This window comes from Prionailurus bengalensis, chromosome B4, assembly GCF_016509475.1.
Source record: "Prionailurus bengalensis isolate Pbe53 chromosome B4, Fcat_Pben_1.1_paternal_pri, whole genome shotgun sequence".
NCBI classification, from domain to species: domain Eukaryota; kingdom Metazoa; phylum Chordata; class Mammalia; order Carnivora; family Felidae; genus Prionailurus; species Prionailurus bengalensis.
This window is the reverse complement of record NC_057358.1, coordinates 120,141,809-120,159,547: the sequence shown is the minus strand read 5'-3', so window position 1 is coordinate 120,159,547 and position 17,739 is coordinate 120,141,809. Positions and strand designations below refer to the sequence as shown.

At 37.3% G+C, this 17,739-nt stretch overlaps 1 protein-coding gene across 13 annotated transcripts in view; it reads left to right on the top strand.

Annotated features, from left to right (window-relative positions):
* ANKS1B (ankyrin repeat and sterile alpha motif domain containing 1B) overlaps positions 1-17,739 on the top strand; it is a 1,096,782-nt gene that overhangs the window by 435,734 nt on the left and 643,309 nt on the right. For all 13 annotated transcript variants that reach the window (XM_043562285.1, XM_043562284.1, XM_043562283.1 and 10 more), the window contains exon 11: positions 8,172-8,308. In XM_043562285.1, the coding sequence (XP_043418220.1) occupies positions 8,172-8,308 (137 nt within the window). The remainder of the gene's footprint in view (positions 1-8,171; positions 8,309-17,739) is intronic.

Sequence of the window (17,739 nt, the reverse complement as noted above, 5' to 3'; positions counted from 1 at the left end):
TGGAGTTCAGTAAACATTAGCTATTATTATTACTATATCACTTCAGAATTAAATATATACTGTATACCAACAAAACTTCCTTTTACTTATTTAAACTTATCTCCAGCTTCTTCCTAACATAAAACAATATCTTTATCTATTCTCTTTTTATCTCCATGCCCTTATGTTTTATGATCTGTCCCAGCTTTCTTGCCTGAAAACTGAAGACTTTCACAGCCTCTTCCTTCCCAGCCAGTCTGATGATTGTTCCTCCCTTGCTTTTTCATTAAGCTTCATTTATCTGTTATAAAATCTCAAGTTATATGGCATTATACTTTGTCTACAATTCTGATATCACATTTGACTGTATACTTCTTAAGGGCATGGATTTTTAAACATTTTATTAAACTTAGTTTTTCTTTTTTTTTATGAAATGTATTGACAAATTGGTTTCCATACAACACCCAGTGCTCATCCCAAAAGGTGCCCTCCTCAATACCCATCACCCACCCTCTCCTCCCTCCCACCCCCCATCAACCCTCAGTTTGTTCTCAGTTTTTAACAGTCTCTTATGCTTTGGCTCTCTCCCATTCTAAACTCTTTTTTTTTTCCTTCCCCTCCCCCATGGGTTCCTGTTAAGTTTCTCAGGATCCACATAAGAGTGAAACCATATAGTATCTGTCTTTCTCTGTATGGCTTATTTCACTTAGCATCACACTCTCCAGTTCCATCCACGTTGCTACAAAAGGCCATATTTCATTTTTTCTCATTGCCACGTAATATTCCATTGTGTATATAAACCACAATTTCTTTATCCATTCATCAGTTGATGGACATTTAGGCTCTTTCCATAATTTGGCTATTGTGGAGAGTGCTGCTATGAACATTGAGGTACAAGTGGCCCTATGCATCAGTACTCCTGTATCCCTTGGATAAATTCCTAGCAGTGCTATTGCTGGGTCATAGGGTAGGTCTATTTTTAATTTTCTGAGGAACCTCCACACTGTTTTCCAGAGTGGCTGCACCAATTTGCATTCCCACCAACAGTTCAAGAGGGTTCCCATTTCTCCACATCCTCTCCAGCATCTATAGTCTCCTGATTTGTTCATTTTGGCCACTCTGACTGGCGTGAGGTGATACCTGAGTGTGGTTTTGATTTGTATTTCCCTGATAAGGAGTGACGCTGAACATCTTTTCATGTGCCTGTTGGCCATCCGGATGTCTTCTTTAGAGAAGTGTCTATTCATGTTTTCTGCCCATTTCTTCACTGGGTTATTTGTTTTTCAGGTGTGGAGTTTGGTGAGCTCTTTATAGATTTTGGATACTAGCCCTTTGTCCGATATGTCATTTGCGAATATCTTTTCCCATTCTGTTGGTTGCCTTTTAGTTTTGTTGGTTGTTTCCTTTGCTGTGCAGAAGCTTTTTATCTTCATAAGGTCCCAGGAATTCACTTTTGCTTTTAATTCCCTTGCCTTTGGGGATGTGTCGAGTAAGAGATTGCTACGGCTGAGGTCAGAGAGGTCTTTTCCTGCTTTCTCCTCTAAGGTTTTGATGGTTTCCTGTCTCACATTTAGGTCCTTTATCCATTTTGAGTTTATTTTTGTGAATGGTGTGAGAAAGTGGTCTAGTTTCAACCTTCTGCATGTTGCTGTCCAGTTCTCCCAGCACCATTTGTTAAAGAGGCTGTCTTTTTTCCATTGGATGTTCTTTCCTGCTTTGTCAAAGATGAGTTGGCCATACATTTGTGGGTCTAGTTCTGGGGTTTCTATTCTATTCCATTGGTCTATGTGTCTGTTTTTGTGCCAATACCATGCTGTCTTGATGATGACAGCTTTGTAGTAGAGGCTAAAGTCTGGGATTGTGATGCCTCCTGCTTTGGTCTTCTTCTTCAAAATTCCTTTGGCTATTCGGGGCCTTTTGTGGTTCCATATGAATTTTAGGATTGCTTGTTCTAGTTTCGAGAAGAATGCTGGTGCAATTTTGATTGGGATTGCATTGAATGTGTAGATAGCTTTGGGTAGTATTGACATTTTGACAATATTTATTTTTCCAATCCATGAGCAGGGAATGTCTTTCCATTTCTTTAAATCTTCTTCAATTTCCTTCAGAAGCTTTCTATAGTTTTCAGCATACGGATCTTGTACATCTTTGGTTAGATTTATCCCCACGTATTTTATGCTTCTTAGTGCAATTGTGAATGGGATCACTTTCTTTATTTGTCTTTCTGTTGCTTCATTGTTAGTGTATAAGAATGCAACTGATTTCTGTACATTGATTTTGTATCCTGCAACTTTGCTGAATTCATGTATCAGTTCTAGCAGACTTTTGGTGGAGTCTATCAGATTTTCCATGTATAATATCATGTCATCTGCAAAAAGCGAAAGCTTGACTTCATCTTTGCCAATGTTGATGCCTTTGATTTCCTTTTGTTGTCTGATTGCTGATGCTAGAACTTCCAGCACTATGTTAAACAGCAGCGGTGAGAGTGGGCATCCCTGTCGTGTTCCTGATCTCAGGGAAAAAGCTCTCAGTTTTTCCCTGTTGAGGATGATGTTAGCTGTGGGCTTTTCATAAATGGCTTTTATGATCTTTAAGTATGTTCCTTCTATCCCGACTTTCTCAAGGGTTTTTATTAAGAAAGGGTGCTGGATTTTGTCGAAGGCCTTTTCTGCATCGATTGACAGGATCATATGGTTCCTCTCTTTTTTTTTTGTTAATGTGATGTATCACGTTGATTGATTTGCGAATGTTGAACCAGCCCTGCATCCCAGGAATGAATCCCACTTGATCATGGTGAATAATTCTTTTTATATGCTGTTGAATTCGATTTGCTAGTATCTTATTGAGAATTTTTGCATCCATATTCATCAGGGATATTGGCCTGTAGTTCTCTTTTTTTACTGGGTCTCTGTCTGGTTTAGGAATCAAAGTAATACTGGCTTCATAGAATGAGTCTGGAAGTTTTCCTTCCCTTTCTATTTCTTGGAATAGCTTGAGAAGGATAGGTATTATCTCTGCTTTAAACGTCTGGTAGAACTCCCCTGGGAAGCCATCTGGTCCTGGACTCTTATTTGTTGGGAGATTTTTGATAACCGATTCAATTTCTTCGCTGGTTATGGGTCTGTTCAAGCTTTCTATTTCCTCCTGATTGAGTTTTGGAAGAGTGTGGGTGTTCAGGAATTTGTCCATTTCTTCCAGGTTGTCCAATAAGTTGGCATATAATTTTTCATAGTATTCCCTGATAATTGTTTGTATCTCTGAGGGATTGGTTGTAATCATTCCATTTTCATTCATGATTTTATCTATTTGGGTCATCTCCCTTTTCTTTTTGAGAAGCCTGGCTAGAGGTTTGTCAATTTTGTTTATTTTTTCAAAAAACCAACTCTTGGTTTCGTTGATCTGCTCTACAGTTTTTTTAGATTCTATATTGTTTATTTCTGCTCTGATCTTTATTATTTCTCTTCTTCTGCTGGGTTTAGGCTGCCTTTGCTGTTCTGCTTCTAGTTCCTTTAGGTGTGCTGTTAGATTTTGTATTTGGGATTTTTCTTGTTTCTTGAGATAGGCCTGGATTGCAATGTATTTTCCTCTCAGGACTGCCTTTGCTGCGTCCCAAAGCGTTTGGATTGTTGTATTTTCATTTTCGTTTGTTTCCATATATTTTTTAATTTCTTCTCTAATTGCCTGGTTGACCCACTCATTCGTTAGTAGGGTGTTCTTTAACCTCCATGCTTTTGGAGGTTTTCCAGACTTTTTTCTGTGGTTGATTTCAAGCTTCATAGCATTGTGGTCTGAAAGTAAGCATGGTATAATTTCAATTCTTGTAAACTTATGAAGGGCTGTTTTGTGACCCAGTATATGATCTATCTTGGAGTATGTTCCATGTGCACTCGAGAAGAAAGTATATTCTGTTGCTTTGGGATGCAGAGTTCTAAATATATCTGTCAAGTCCATCTGATCCAATGTCTCATTCAGGGCCCTTGTTTCTTTATTGACCGTGTGTCTAGATGATCTATCCATTTCTGTAAGTGGTGTATTAAAGTCCCCTGCAATTACCACATTCTTATCAATAAGGTTGCTTATGTTTATGAGTAATTGTTTTATATATTTGGGGGCTCCGGTATTCGGTGCATAGACATTGATAATTGTTAGCTCTTCCTGATGGATAGACCCTGTAACTATTATATAATGTCCTTCTTCATCTCTTGTTACAGCCTTTAATTTAAAGTCTAGTTTGTCTGATATAAGTATGGCTACTCCAGCTTTCTTTTGGCTTCCAGTCGCATGATAAATAGTTCTCCATCCCCTCACTCTCAATCTAAAGGTGTCCTCAGGTCTAAAATGAGTCTCTTGTAGACAGCAAATAGATGGGTCTTGTTTTTTTATCCATTCTGATACCCTATGTCTTTTGGTTGGCGCATTTAATCCATTTACATTCAGTGTTATTATAGAAAGATACGGGTTTAGAGTCATTGTGATGTCTGTATGTTTTATGCTTGTAGTGATGTCTCTGGGACTTTGTCTCACAGGGTCCCCCTTAGGATCTCTTGTAGGGCTGGTTTAGTGGTGACAAATTCCTTCAGTTTTTGTTTGTTTGGGAAGACATTTATCTCTCCTTCTATTCTAAATGACAGACTTGCTGGATAAAGGATTCTTGGCTGCATATTTTTTCTGTCTAGCACCCTGAAAATCTCATGCCAATTCTTTCTGGCCTGCCAAGTTTCAAAAGAGAGATCAGTCACGAGTCTTATAGGTCTCCCTTTATATGAGGGCACGTTTACCCCTTGCTGCTTTCAGAATTTTTCTTTATCCTTGTATTTTGCCAGTTTCACTATGATATGTCGTGCAGAAGATCGATTCAAGTTACGTCTGAAGGGAGTTCTCTGTGCCTCTTGGATTTCAATGCCTTTTTCCTTCCCCAGTTCAGGGAAGTTCTCAGCTATGATTTCTTCAAGTACCCCTTCAGCACCTTTCCCTCTCTCTTCCTCCTCTGGGATACCAATTATGCGTATATTATTTCTTTTTAGTGTATCACTTAGTTCTCTAATTTTCCCCTCATACTCCTGGATTTTTTTATCTCTCTTTTTCTCAGCTTCCTCTTTTTCCATAACTTTATCTTCTAGTTCACCTATTCTCTCCTCTGCCTCTTCAAGCCGAGCTGTGGTGGTTTCCATTTTGTTATGCATTTCGTTTAAAGCGTTTTTCAGCTCCTCGTGACTGTTCCTTAGTCCCTTGATCTCTGTAGCAAGAGATTCTCTGCTGTCCTGTATACTGTTTTCAAGCCCAGTGATTAATTTTATGACTATTATTCTAAATTCACTTTCTGTTATATTATTTAAATCCTTTTTGATCAGCTCATTAGCTGTTGTTATTTCCTGGAGATTCTTCTGAGGGGAATTCTTCCGCTTGGTCATTTTGGATAGTCCCTGGCGTGGTGAGGACCTGCAGGGCACTTCCCCTGTGCTGTGGTGTATAACTGGAGTTGGTGGGCAGGGCCGCAGTCAGACCTGATGTCTGCCCCCAGCCCACCGCTGGGGCCACAGTCAGACTGGTGTGTGCCTTCTCTTCCCTTCTCCTAGGGGCGGGATTCACTGTGGGGTGGTGTGGCTCGTCTGGGCTACTTGCACCCTGCCAGGCTTGTGATGCTGGGATCTGGCGTATTAGCTGGGGTGAGTAGGCAAGGTGCTTGGGGGCAGGAGGGGCAGGCTTAGATCACTTCTCCTTAGGTGATCCACTTCAGGAGGGGCCCTGTGGCAGCGGGAGGGAGTCAGATCCGCTGCCAGAGGTTTGGCTCCGCAGAAGGGCAGAGTTGGGTGTTTGCACGGAGCGAGCAAGTTCCCTGGCAGGAACCGGTTCTCTTTGGGATTTTGGCTGGGGGATGGGCGGGGGAGATGGCGCTGGCGAGCGCCTTTGTTCCCCACCAAACTGAGCTCTGTTGTCAGGGGGCTCAGCAGCTCTCCCTTCTTTTGTCCTCCAGCCTTCCCGCTTTCTGAGCAGAGCTGTTAACTTATGACCTCCCAGACGCTAAGTCGCGCTTGTTGTGGGAACACAGTCCGTCAGGCCCCTCCGCTTTTGCAAGCCAGACTCGGGGCTCTGCTTGGCCATCGAGCCGCCCCTCTGCCCCGGCTCCCTCCCGCCAGTCCGTGGAGCGCGCACCGCCTCACCGCCCTTCCTACCCTCTTCCGTGGGCCTCTCGTCTGCGTTTGGCTCCGGCGACTCCGTTCTGCTAATCCTCTGGCGGTTTTCTGGGTTATTTAGGCAGGTGTAGATGGAATCTAAGTGATCAGCAGGACGTGCGGTGAGCCCAGCGTCCTCCTAAGCCGTCATCTTGCCCTATACCCCAAACTTAGTTTTTCAAAGCAGTTTTAGGTTTGTAGAAAAATTGAGCATCGGGTATCGAAGTTTCTCTTGTACCCTGCCCCCACACAAGCACAGCTTCCCCCACTATGGACATGACCCACCATACTGGTACATTTGTTACAATCAGTGAATCTACATTGACCCATCATTATCATCCAATGTCCATAGTTTATGCTAAGATTCACTCTTGATGGGTTTAGGCAAATGTATAATGACATGTATCCACTGTTATCATATCATACAGAATAGTTTTACTGCCCTAAAAGTCCTCTGTGCTCCACCTATCTTTCCCTACCCTCTACCCTCTGCCTAGAGGCTCTTTTCCATTTATCCTTAGAACATAACATAATACCTGATACATAGTTGCCTCCAAATAAATGATTTTAGATGTATGGTTGAATGAATGAAAGGGAGGGACAAATTGGAGAGAATGAGGACTTCTTTTCATTGTCTTGCTGACTGATATTTTGTCTCTGATTCAGTAGTTACTCATACCAATTATAATCTAGTCAGAAGACTACCCCATATTACTGTCTTTTGGAACTCTGTGTTTCTTGAGATGCTAATTCAGATCTCACCTTATCCATTAAACCTGAGTCAAGAGTAAGCTCTGGACACTGTTAAGACTTATTTAATAAATGATCTATTTAATTCAATATATCACACTTATATATTTTTGTTTCATAAGCCTATGTCTGGACTCCCCAGTGAAACTGAATTATGTTTTTATGTGGGTAGAGTTTTCATCCGCTCACTTTTTATGAGCAAGAGGCATCTTCATAACTTACTACTTTTTACTTGGGAGTGTAGGCAATGGCCATAGAATACAAAACCTTGCAGGTCCATAAAGAATTGACAGTCTCAGTCTTTGCATCAATTCAGCTGTCTAGAACAGAAACTTATTGGGAACTAATTAAAAACATAACAAGGAAGTAATTTGTTTTAGATTTGAGCTTGCAACAGTTTCCAAACAAAGCTATAGAGGATTGTCAAATTGTTGTTAAAATAATATAACTTCTATGTGCTACCAAGAGTTATTTTTGGAACTTTCCCATCCTTTTCCAAGTGTTTTAAACATTCTAAAACTGCATCTTTTTTGTTATTTTGTTTTGATAAAAATTTAAGAAGAGAGTTTTATGCATGTTGCTGATTTTAAAGTCATCACTTTATTTTTCCTTTGACCCTCATACTGAGCAAAAGAGAGAAATAATTTAGATTTTTGAAATTTCATTCGATTAGCTTGATTATAGAAGATGTGTTTATCTGGGTGTGATTGTTTTGTGTTAGTCTACATTGTAAAACCATTGTTCACACATGTCAGTTTTTCCTCAATTTTAATTCACCGGGATGGTTCTCTATAGTTTGAGGGATTTCTGGGGGACGTGCTTTCAGGAGGCTTGAATTTGGGTTTTATGACTCAGGAAGATATGAAACTTCCACTTTAATAAGTATCAATACCCATATGAAAGATTATGGGGAAAAGTTAGCCCAATCATATAAAAAAATCATATTGTTTTTAGTTAAGGTGAAGTTTTGCCCTTTGTATAGTAAAGGCATTCTTAATAGCTGTATTTGGTATCTATCATGAATTGAATAATAATACTCTTCCTTTTTGGAATAATACTACAGGGTATGATATTTACCATTACAAAAGAAAGTAAAGCATTCAGTAAACATTATCTTTAAAATATACTGCTATGCATATTCCTCATTATGATCTTGTAATTGATACCAGTTTTAAGCTGAATTCTCAATTCATGTTCACTAAAGTAATTTCAAGTCTTAAAAGGTAAACTGAGTGATAAGGTTTATGGCAGTTCTATTTTTATTCACAGATAATGCATCTGAGGTAGCAATTACTGCTCCAGGAAGTAGTAACCATAGAAACAGCTCAACAGGCCCAACACCCGACTGCTCACCTCCATCCCCTGACACAGCCCTCAAAAATATTGTAAAAGTTATTCGACCCCAGGTAAGTGCCCAGATGACATCACCTGCAGTAGTGTATTTTGTTTTGGAATCATTGCATGTATACTGCTTATATTGCAGTGCTTGGACTATTTTATGATATGCAAATAGATTTTTAGATTAAAAGAAGAGACTTGGAAGAGGATGTTTCCTAACCTTGGAGTTGATGACAGATACTGAAATCCATACTAGCTTTTGGAAAAATGAATTTATATATCACGTGAAAAAACAAGTGAAACTTAGAAAATTGACTATTTCATATCACTTTTCTCTCACTACATTTTAATAATTATGCTCCAATTATTAAACTATTACATGTTTTCTGGGTTTTCATGCTCCTTTTGTCTTCACTTCTCTCGACATGCTGAATTATTTGTGATCACCTCTCCATCTTCCAACCGAAGTTGTTTTGATATATTTTCTTTACATTCTCTATTCCTTGTGGTTGCCTTTTGTCCTTGTTTAAAAAATTTCTTTTAATATTTATTTATTTTTGAAAGAGAGAGAGACAGAGTGTGAGAGGAGGAGGGGCAGAGAGAGAGGGAGACACAGAATCCAAAGCAGGCTCCAGGCTCTGAGCTGTCAGCACAGAGCCTGATGCAGGGCTTGAACTCACAAACTGCGAGATCATTACTTGAGCTGAAGTCAGACACTTAACCAACTAAGCCACCCAGGCGCCCCTCCTTTTGTCCATGTTTAATATTGCACCCCTCTTTGCACCTTATTTTTCTCCAGTGCTCACTTTTCTCTAGCTTGTCTCTCTCTACCTTTTGTCCTTTTTTCATTTCTGTCACTTGTATGTATGGGTTTCTTTCTCTTCCCTCTTCTCTTTCAGTTGGATTTTCCAGTAGGCGGTTTGCAGGCAAGCTTTAGAAATATCATTGGGACAAGCTGTTCTGTGATATTTCATTGAAAATAGCACTTATAAAGCTGTTTGCATTATATTTTTGCCAACAGATGGACTCAGAACATGGAATTGGTGGTGTTCTCAACCTGGCTCATTCTGAATGGGCCTCATAAAATCCAAGAGAGGGGGACTTTGGATCCAATCAATGCCATTCACCATCCACTTAGATATATAGTATGAGCAAATCCTTTGAGCCAATTTGTAAGACAAATGTCTCTTTTTAAGACTGTTTTGGTCTAAATGAGCAATGATTTGCTTAATATCTTACCTTCTTCAGTATGATTTATTTTAGTTTATTTTCATTATAATCATCCTCATCAATAAATAGCATTTTGACCTTAAATATTCACTATATTTATAGAACACTTTCATATAAATAGTTTCATTTAACCATCATTAATTTCAAGGGAATATGATATTGTGTTATGAATAAAGCTGTTGACACTACAAAGGGGCTAATTGTGCAACTGATTCAAGTTCCTTTTTTTCCCTTCAGTATAATAGTTGTCTCCTCCTGCTCAGAGGTTAGAAAAATCTTCTAGAGGTTGTACAACATCTGTATGAGGATGGGACTTACAAGTTCATTTTGGCAAGGTAACATTTCACAGTGTCCAACTGTGTGGAAGAGGAAGTGTCTTCAAAGATCCCTTCTTTTCTTCCAGAAAAATTTGATCTACTTCATTTGCTTCAAGACATAAACCTCATTAAAGCCAGACTTAGATGCTAAATGTCACATTTATCTTCACTTGTTCTCTCATTATATGAAGGTGTTTCTAGTGTTATTGTGCAGCCATTACATTTTCAGCATTTTTAATTACTTAGGTAGGAGATTATCTTATATATATGTTAACATCCATTACTAAACACATTTATTTTTACATCAGCATAAACTATCTAATGGAAATGCATTTAGCCACTCAGTGAATAAAAAGCAGATTTTCTTTCTACATATTTGTAATCGAACCAATTCTAAGGTTATAATCTTACTCTGTAAATCCTTCTTTGCATTCTCTATTCTATTTTAGTTTATTTTAGGTAAACTGAAAAAAAGTATTGGTAGTATGAAAGCCAGAAATTCCTTTTGACTCTATTCCTTGGTTCTGTCCATTATTAAATGTTTATGAAGGCAACTGATTCTACCTTCCTTTCTTAGATGTTATAATGATGATTTAGGAAGGAAAAAAAAATGAAGTGAGAAATTCAGGAAACCAATGATGATGGTATTTAAATTTGAACCAGTGCAGCCTGAAAGTATGTATGTAATAGAACAGTAGCAGCTAAGGTGTATAGTTGGAAAATAATATAACCTCACTTGGACTACTCTTACTTTTGTCTCAAAGACTTTGGTGTTTTACTTATTTCTTCTGATCTTCTGGGCTCCATATTCATGGCAGAGAGCAGGAAGTAGAAGATTCAAGTGGAGGTAATTATGAGGGAGTATAGGTCAGACACATGATTTCAAGAAAGGGTTTGGAGACTAGAGGGCATGGATGGGGGATAGCTAGATGGACAGTGTAACAGACTCCCTGGTGTGCTCTGACAAGTCACAGGTGTATCAGAGATGGAACATTGTCAAGAGTTAACTGTTTCAAAGAAAAGATAATTATTGGCTTATATAAGAGCCTATATTTTGATCACAGATTTAATCCTCTAAAGTGTCTGCTAATTCTGGCTTTATGTGTGGAAATGTAGGAAATGTGAAGTTAGAATGACTTGTGGTAGTATTCAAATACGTTTTTTTATTTACTAATTAGAAATTAATAACATGGTTGAAATGATCATTTCACTCTTGAAACTGTTGATGAGCCTTGGAAACAAAAGTATAAATACAACTGTTATCCATGAATTTACATTTATTTGCCCAGGTGTTAGTAGTAGATGTATTCAGTCTTATTGTAAGAAGAATGAGAAAGAATAAATAGAAATGATAGAATAGATAGAAATGAAAACAGAACTTTCATCTCATTCACTGCAAACAAAGACTGCTTAGATAGAGCAAGTTAGGTTACTTCCCCTTTGCTTCATGCATGCCTTTACCTAACATACTTTCCATAACTACCTATTAATGGAGAATATCCATTGTAACCAAAGAGTCCTTGCTGTCAAAATGAGGTAGGCCTGATTACACATTGCGTGTGTTTCTGGTTGGTGTGTTAATTACTTGGAAGCTACCAACTTGCAGTGCTTTGTTGAGTTTGACTTATTCAGCATATTTATTAACTCACTAAGTCACAGCTGTTAGTTCTGCATCTTGTGTTTGATCTTTTTACCTTTGCCTCTTTGGGCTCTTTCGTGTCTTAAAAATGTCCAGATTATGAAGCATTCTATTTTCAATTAACAGACACTGAAATATTTATATGCTACTGGTTATTCTTTGTTTTTCTCCACTATATTGACCCACAAGGCTGAGTTTTTCTATTTAAATGAATCCACAAGGGTGGGTTTATTTACTTATATTTGAAAATAAAATTATTTTGAAACTCAAAAAAAGGACTTCAAAACACTTGAAAAAATATTGCCATTGAAAAAAATTTTAGGTAAGTCTGTTGACACACCAAGTTTTCTTCTTTCTACTAATTACATGCTTCTTGCAATAACTTTTCTTCTTTTAAAATGTTTTCTTGGTGAAGCATCTTTTTTTTTCTCCCCAACTGAAGAATAAAACAAAATTTAATGAATTTTGACCATTGCATATGTAGGTGTAATCACCACTCAAAGCAAGATATTAAAACATTGTCATCATCCCTGAAAGTTGCTTCATGCCCCTTTTCAATCAACTACCCCCATTTCCTCCTTGAAAGCAACTTCTTTCTTTCTTTCTTTTTTAATGTTTATTCATGTTTGAGAGACAGAGAGACACAGAATGTGAGTGGGGGAGGGGCAGAGAGCGATGGAGACACAGAATCCCAAGCAGGCTCCAGGCTCTGAGCTGTCAGCACAGACTGACATGGGGCTTTAAACTCACAGCAAGAGACCATGACCTGAGTCGAAGTTGGTTCCTTAACCAACTGAGCCATCCAAGTGCCCCGAAAACAACTTCTTTCTGATTATTATTGCCATAGATTAGAATTGTCTATTCTTGGACTTTACATAAATGGAATCCTCCAGTGTGTGTGTGTTTTGTGTATGTCAATGGCTGACTTTTTTCACTCAACATAATGTTTTTGGGATTCACTCATATTGTTCCTTTATTGCTGAGTAGTATTCTCTTGGATTAATATAGTACAATTTGTTTATCCATTTTCCTGTTGATTGATACTTGTGTTGTTTTCCTGCTGTTTGATATTTTGAACGAATGTGCTGTGAATACTCACATTCAAATCGTTTTATGGGCATATGTTTTTGTATACATACCAAAGAGTGGAATTGTTGGGTCATAAAGTAGATGAGTAAATAACTTTATAAGAAACTTCCCAAGAACTGTTCAGAGTAGTTGTTCCATTTTATAATCACAAGAGAAAGGTGTGAGAATTTTAGTTTCTCCACATTCTCTCAGACTTTTGGTGTATTAGACTTTTAAATTTTTTTTACTTTAATCATTCTTATGGGTGTGAAAAGATTTCTCATTATAGTTTTAATTTGCATTTTTCTTGTAACTAATAATATTGAGCACCTTTTCCTGTGGTTATTGACCATTCTTAGATCTTTTGAGGAGCGCCTATTCAAGTTTTTTTTAATGGAGTTGTTTAAATTTCTGGTTGTAGTAATTATTTATAAATTGTCTTGTAATTCCTAAAGATATGAGTCCTTTGTCAGGTTTCTGCACTGCAAATATTTTTCCTCAGTCTGTGTTTTACCTAAATATTTTTAATGGTGAATTTGGTGAACAGAATGTTTTAATTTATCAATTTATCAATTGATATCCAATTTATCAATTGTCATCTTTCATGGGTAGTGTTTTTTTTTTTAATTTTTTTTTTTCAACGTTTATTTATTTTTGGGACAGAGAGAGACAGAGCATGAGCGGGGGAGGGGCAGAGAGAGAGGGAGACACAGAATCGGAAACAGGCTCCAGGCTCTGAGCCATCAGCCCAGAGCCTGACGCGTGGCTCGAACTCCCGGACCGCGAGATCGTGACCTGGCTGAAGTCGGACGCTTAACCGACTGCGCCACCCAGGCGCCCCTCATGGGTAGTGTTTTTTGGGTCTTGTCCAGGTAGTGAATATGTGCACCTATATTTTTTACAGAAGATTTCTGGTTCTTGCTTTTACATTTAGTTCTATGATTCATCTCAAATTGTTGTTGTATGGTGTGAGGTAGGAGTTGAAATGCATTACTTTCCTACTCAGAAAAAGACTTTCTTGTCTTCATTGAGTTGATTTAATGCTTTAGTATTGTTTATTACTTTCACTTTCCAATTGTGTTGGTACATAGAAATGCAATTGAATTTTATTTTATCCTTGTATCCTACCACCTGGATAATTTCATTTAAAAGTTATAGTAGTTTCTTTTTAATTTCTTAGAGTTTTTTCTGTTATCAAGAATAATGATGGTTTTACTTCTTTTCTAGTCTTTATACCTTCTTTTTCTTTTTCTTACTGCTGTGACTACAATGCAATGATGTAGAGGTGGTAAAACTAAAAGTCCTTGTCTTGTTCTCTAACTTTGATGGAAAGAATTCAGTATTAAACATAATATCAACTATAAGTTTTTTGTATGTACCCTTATACTCCTATTTTGCTGAGAGTTTATAACATAAAAAGGTATTGATATTTTCTTTTTTTCTGTATATATTTATTTAATCATATAATTTTTTTCTTTTGTTCCATCAATGTGATAAGTCACATTATTTACTAATGTTAATTCAACTTTGCATTTCTGGGATAAATATGACTTGGTTATGATGTTTTATCTTTTTTCTGTAGTATTTGATGCAAAAGACAATTTGGACAAAGCATTAGTGTACGGAGAGATGGATTAGATCTAAGGGAGTCAGAGATGACTAATGACTTGAACCCAGTCGGCTGGGATTTTGGAATGATATTTATAGATATAGGAAAGACTTGAGCAGAAGTTCATTTTGGTGAGGGAGAAGGATGATAAATTTGGTTTTGTAAATGTGTTGAATGTTGGGCATGATATGCAAATTGGAAATATTGGAGTAGAGCTCTGGTGAGAGAGGTAGGAGTTTAGGGTAAAGATTTTACAGTCATTTATAGAATTTGCTGGTAAAGGGAGATAGTACCAAAGACAGAATGCTGGGAAATGTTTACACTTAAGGAATATAATATTTGTTGAGCACATAATATAAAATTTTCATAAATTTTTGGAATTGATGTTATTATTCTAATTTTGTAGATGAGAAAATTGAGAACCAGGAAGTTTAAGTAACTTCTTCACATACACTTCAGGAAGAAGGCCTTAGCAAAAGAGAGAAGGAGCACTGAGAGATATAAAAGAGAAAAGGCCAAACATTATCATGAACATAAAAAGAGAAAAGAAAGTTGAAGAAGAGATTAGTCAACATTGTCAAAACTTATAGGGTGATAAGGTAAGGGAGATCAAAATGTCACTTTATTTGGTGATTTTGAGGACAAAGGCCTTCAAGAATACAATTTCCTTCAAGTGGAGAAGGTAGAAGCTTATGATATGGAGAGTTGAAGAGTTGGAGAAAAGCAGTACATTGCAGATTAATCTTTTGAATAATTTGCTTGTAAAAGGAAAGAAAGTAATATGGCAGTATGTTGAAGGAAGGGCAAAATTGATGAAATAGTTTTTCTTTTATTTTTGATGCAAGAAATTAAACTTGGTTGTAGAGAATGAGAAAGAGGAAACTAAAAGTTGATTTGAGAGATGAGTGATGGGGACTAAAATGTTAAATTTCATAATGGGAGGACTGATTAGCTTCCGGGGCGCCTGGGTGGCTCAGTCAGTTAAGCGGCCAACTTTGTCTCAGGTCATGATCTCACGGTCCGTGAGTTTGAGCCCCGCATCGGTCTCTGTGCTGACAGCTCAGAGCCTGGAGCTTGTTTCAGAGTCTGTGTCTCCCTCTCTCTGACCCTCCCCCGTTCATGCTCTGTCTCTCTCTGTCTCAAACATAAATAAACGTTAAAAAAAATTTAAAAAAATAAATGTAATTAGCTTCCTAATACAAACACTCTTGGCATTGCTGGATGCTAGAAACATGTTAGATAAAGCATTAACTGTTAGAGCACTGGGTTCTTGAGCTGTGCCCTTCGTGGTGGTTTTAGCCTGATGGGTTTTTCCATTTCTTTCTCCTGTTTTATAACACACATCAAGTGTAAAATTACAGAGGAGGGCATTTGAGAAGTGGCTGTAGGTGGAGGCAGAAAAAGAGACTTAGTACAATAGTACTGAGATCATCCAAGCATGTACTTAATATTGAACATTATAACATTTTAATGAACATAGGTAGATGCTAACAAGAAGTCAACCTGATCAATATGAAAGTTCTGATCGTCTTGAGGTGTTCCTGGTATTGTCCAGATCCTACCACATAATTTAAATCCCATCCTAAGTAGAATTCAACAGAATGAAATTACTTTAGGCTGCATTCTTCTGTAGATAAGGAGGGACCCTATCAAAAAGAAGCAAACAGGCCTATGGATAAAGAAAAGAAAAAGTCAAGGGTCCAGTTCTCACAAGAGACTAAGGGAGAGAGATAATTTAAAGAAAGATGAGCTTCTCAGGATCCTGAGAAACTTAACAGAAACCCATGGGGGAGGGGAAGGAAAAAAAAAGAGGTTAGAGTGGAAGAGAGCCAAAGCATAAGAGACTCTTAAAAACTGAGAACAAACTGAGAGTTGATGGGGGGTGGGAGGGAGGGGAGGGTAGGTGATGGGTACTGAGGAGGGCACCTTTTGGGATGAGCACTGGGTGCTGTATGGAAACCAGTTTGACAATAAACTTCATATATTGAAAAAGAAAACCTAAAAAAAAAAAAAAAAGAAAGATGAGCTGCTTCTGAATTCCTGCTTCTGATGGACTCTTTAAATCAGGTGATATATCAACCTCAAGGAATTAAATATTTCAGATATTCTTCTTTATTTTTTGTGTGTTTAATGAGGTAGTAATAAATTAATTTAATAATAAGCCATAGTATCTCTCCCTTCCATTATGGGGTTACATAAAATTCCTGCCAAATCTAGAATAACATTTTACTGGGCACTGGGGGTTATAGAATACATATGCTAAATTGTAAAATTAGAAATAAGAGTGGGTATGTAAAAAGCAAATGCATATAACTCAGAGTACAGAACATTGTATTGAGTTGCCACAAAAATAGATAAAGAATAAAAAGAGCTTCAAAGAAATAATCTTTAAAATTTTTTTTTATTGTTGAGTATTGAGCCATTTATTTTTATTATTGTGTGTGTGTTCATTTATTTCTTATAAAAACCCTACAAGGTAGGCACTTTTTTTCTTTATTTTACTGATTGGGGCCGAGATTAAGAAGGTCGAATAATTCCCAGCGTTACAAAGCCACTGACTGGAAGAGCTCTGGTCTCCTAAATCCAGTAGTCTATTAATGTTAATTAGCTCATTGTGGAGAAAATGATAAAGGTGGAATATTGATATTCCAGAGACTTGATGAAGTTTAAAAGGAGAATAATAGATTGGAAAAAGGAAGAAGAGCAGAAACATAGATGGCAACGGTTTTACCCCAAAATTGGGAAACAAAGAAGACTGTATTCAATAATTTGGAGTCTTGCCACCAAAGCTAAGTGAAAGAAGGTTAAAGGCAGAAAGATAAGAAAATACAGAAAATAATCTTAGATGAAAGAAATAACAATTTGGAAAGGTAAAAAAATGAAAAAGAATTTAGTGACCCAACAATTGGCCAGTAGGCCTTGACAAATTAGAATTTCCTGGGATCTTTTAAAAAAATATCTGGTCCTAATCTCAGACCAATTAAATCAATATCTCTAAAGGCAAGAATTTTTAACCCAGTATTTTTGGATAGGCTGTAGATGGTCTATGAAACTCATGGAATCATATATAAATTTTTCTCAGATATGACTTTTTATGGGAATTAAATTTTAATCATGCTTCTGTCACATACCTGCCTCTTATGTAACCTTTATGACCTCAATTTGTCAGTAAAGTCAGTGATATTTGCCTCATGTGATTACCTAGTAAAACTCAAACCGGATAAAATGTGCCACAGTGTGGTATAAATTGTAAAACCATATAGCAACCCAAATTGTTATTACAGTGGTGGTTAAATCATGTGTGCCCACATTTGAAATACAGCTTTTGACAGACAATCTTCTTACTCCTATGGTCTCATTCACAAATGAGATGATAGCAACTTTGGACTTTAACAAATGTAAGTGGGAGACTTTTAAAGTTTCCCAAATCATTTGAATCTATCTAGGATGATGCTGGCCAAATATGGGGTAATCACTGACTCCAGAATTTCATTCCTAAGAGTTCTGGATAAGAGAGCAATAGGAAGTATAAACTCCTAAAATTTGGCATGTGAGAGAAGCCAATGAAGATAAATTGGCACAGTGTTGGGTCAGCTTGACCTAATGCAGGACAGGAAAAAGCCAGAATCTAGAAAG